The following is a 3,343-nucleotide window of genomic DNA, read 5'->3' as shown; positions in this document are numbered from 1 at the left end:
TGACATGCTAGTAGCAGCTAGTAAAGAGGAACATAGTGAAACAAAATATCGTCAATCTTGGATGGAACACCTTTACACTAATGGATTGGGACAATCCTTCTATCCTTCAAACTTTTAGCTGCTAATGAGATGTCTGATTTGTCATAATCCTTTTTCTATGCATATTGATATAGTATTTTTGATTCTGATTCTCAGCATGTATCATATAAACCCTGCTAAAAGAAATATAAAATGATGTTTATCTGTTCTGGCCTACTACCCTGTAACATGTCTTACAAGACTGTTCCATAACACATGCTTATTTCTGCACAAAGTATTTATAACTCTCATTGGTTTGCACATCATGTTTCTGCTAAAATAAGTATTAAAAACATACAACAGCATGTGGTGTGGTGATTAGCAGTGTTAACCAGTGAAATCCTGGCTGAACATGTGTGGTATAAACACACATGCTAACAAGGCACAGGCTGTTCTGCGTGTCGTTTGGCTGTACTCCTGTCCAGAGTTATGGATGGACTGATGATCTGTGCAGATTGTGACTACTAGAATACATCCCAACCTCGTTCTAACGGTCGCTTTGGGAGGGATCAGAACCCAGCTTTTCCTCAAAAACCAGAGATGACAAGATTTACAAGACTGAGAAAACAAGCTGCTGTTGCCTGATGAAAACAACGTAGAACATGCTTTTATCAGCCTTACAGTTGCTGCATTTAAACAAAAAAAAAGAATATTGTGATTTACAACATCTTCCTAACCAAGGACATACAAACACTCGAAAAAAGTACAACTAAAAAAGTCAAAGAGGTTGGATGCATCGCTTTTCCTCATAAGCTAGACTCATTTTGAAGAGCTGGATTATCAGCTATTTGTTCAGTGCCATGATAAAGGATTAAGTCTTAATTTTTACCAATTGAAGATAATTTTTTTTCGACAATTCCAACATAAAAAAAAATATACACACTGTTAAATTGGTATTAGATGTGTATTTGTTAAACAAGAAGAATTGAAACCTCAGTGTATCAGGGATTGTTCCCTCTGAAACTAGATTTCATTATTTGCTTATAATTTAAAAAAAGCACAGCAGGGCTGCAGGTGTATCCTGTAAAAGAAGAGACAGCGAGAAGCAAAGTGATGCTTCACTGACTGTAAAAAAAAAAAAAAAGGCTCAGTTTTGCTTGTTCATCTCCATCAGACATTATTACTTACTCAGACTCCGTCTTTTATGTCTTTAGGCCCACCAAACTAAGTACTTGAAACTTTACAGAGCATATATGTTTTTTAGGAGTTATGCCAGTGGTGGTAAACAATAAACTGTGAAAACATTTAAGGTAATAAATAAATAAACATGATGTATTGACATTTCTTTTAGTTTCTCTGACACCAAACATCACAAACATCGCATTGTAAGCAAACTCTTTTACTTGGGCACAACTACTTTCAATAATAAATAACGAAACACGCATGAACACTTATTTCCAATGTAACAATGATTTATTAATGAAAAATAAAGCCAAGAGAACAATAGTTGTCAAATAAACACTAAATAAGAAAGCATATTTCCTAAATCATTTAAGAAGCAAACAGAAAGAAGCAGATAAAAATGATGATTATGATCTTCTGCTATTCTTCAGCAGGACATCCTGACTTGTTGATGGTTTTCTCTGCAGCCTGGGAGCCCAGAGACACTTTACAGGCGTAAACCTTGTTCATGTTCCAGTCTGACGTCTGGATGGACAGAGAACTGCTGATGTGGAAAGTCTGGTCTGGTCTCTGAACAGCAGTGCTGGTAGAGATCCCACTGCTCACTGGACTCCCATCAACCAACCAGCTGACATCAGCAAAACCTTTAGATTCACTGGACAAACTGGACAGACAGAGCAGAGTGGCTTTGTTGGACTGGAGCTCAGCCTTGGATGGAGGGAAGACGGTCAGGACAGGAGGAGGGAGACTGGAACCTGGAAGGAAATGAAGATAATTATATAAATACATGATTAAATCAACAACAAAGCACTACTTGGTCAAAACAAATAGTACAACTTACTTTAGGCATAGCCATAGTAATCAACTGACAAATTTGATTTGTTTTTGTTCTTTTATTTATGAACAAAAAAAAATATTCATGCAGATGAAAAAGTCAGTAATTCTAAAAAGGTTTATGATGTAGATTAACATGACAATGAATAATAAACAAGAGCAAAATACAGCATATGAAAGTCTGCATATTTATAACTGTTCTCAAGTTTATTCATTTCAGATATTTATTTCACAATTTATTCATTATTGTTATGCTCATTATTAATTTTTAGGCAGCTTTCTCTTTCTGAATATTATCTCATATTTTCATTTAGAAAGTAATGAAATTTAAAAGCGCATTTTAAAAAATTAATCTGATTAACTTTTTACTTCCATTTATTTACAAGAAAGATGAAATAAAACATGGATCCTGCTGAAATTTCATTGCAAACAACAAACATAGGAACAGATTGTATGTGAATCCTTTGTTAGTTTGTCAGTAACTACATTTGGTTAAAAGGTTAGTACAACTGTCTTAGACACAGAAGGAAGATGAGATCAAGTACAAAAGCAAAATATTTAACAGATTTTGATTTTGATAATTAACTTTTGAATCCACTTAACCTCTGGCATAACTTGATATTTTTGTGAGAGGAAAACACAAATGTGATAAAAACATGAAAATGGCTTTTTTAAAACTTTAATCAACACAAAAGTACACAAAAAGAAAAAAACAAGAAATATAAATATGAAAAAAGTCTTATTTTAAAGTAATTAAATCAAATCCTTACCTGTGACAATCAGCTTGGTTCCCGGTCCGAATACCACAGTGATTCAGTTTGTATACATCGTCGTACAAAAACCTCCTCATTGTTTCTGATGACAGAGTGGAAGTGAAACATCCTGCTGTGAGCAACTTTCACTGAAAACATCTCAGCCTCTCCATCATTCTGCTTTTATTAGAAAACACACAAACTCACTTTGGTCTCTGTGGACACATTTACACAGTGGCAGTTCTGCTTATAGTAACAAATGTGTGTTTTGAACTGTTTAATATTCAGAGATTTGATCAGTTTGGATGTTTGGGTTTTTGTCACACTGTTTATGACTGTGATACAGCTTCATCTGCAGAGTCATCCCATGTCTGACAGAAATACAGAGCAGAGTCTCCTCTCTCTGCCTGCTTAATAATGAACTGATAATCAATGTCTGATGAAGATTTAGAGTTGAATCGATCTGAAGAGAATCCTGTTCCAAACTCAAGTGAACTGTCATGGTGCCGAAAACGCAGAACATACTGAGGAACTCCACCAGGAACTTGTTTGTACCA

General features: G+C 34.9%; 1 protein-coding gene across 1 annotated transcript in view; it reads right to left on the bottom strand.

The window, feature by feature from the left end:
• Positions 1 to 1,468: 1,468 nt before the first annotated feature.
• LOC106946635 (uncharacterized) overlaps positions 1,469 to 3,343 on the bottom strand; it is a 7,184-nt gene continuing 5,309 nt past the window's right edge. The window contains exons 3-4 of the mRNA XM_015031098.1: positions 2,805 to 2,838; positions 1,469 to 1,955 (exon numbers count right to left, since the gene is read on the bottom strand). Coding sequence (XP_014886584.1) covers positions 1,621 to 1,955; positions 2,805 to 2,838 — 369 coding nt within the window. The 3' untranslated portion in view covers positions 1,469 to 1,620. The remainder of the gene's footprint in view (positions 1,956 to 2,804; positions 2,839 to 3,343) is intronic.

The sequence above is a fragment of the Poecilia latipinna genome, unplaced genomic scaffold (genome assembly GCF_001443285.1).
Source record: "Poecilia latipinna isolate Pla-1442-1.1 unplaced genomic scaffold, P_latipinna-1.0 Scaffold198, whole genome shotgun sequence".
Classification (NCBI taxonomy): domain Eukaryota; kingdom Metazoa; phylum Chordata; class Actinopteri; order Cyprinodontiformes; family Poeciliidae; genus Poecilia; species Poecilia latipinna.
This window is presented reverse-complemented; position numbering and strand designations above follow the sequence as displayed.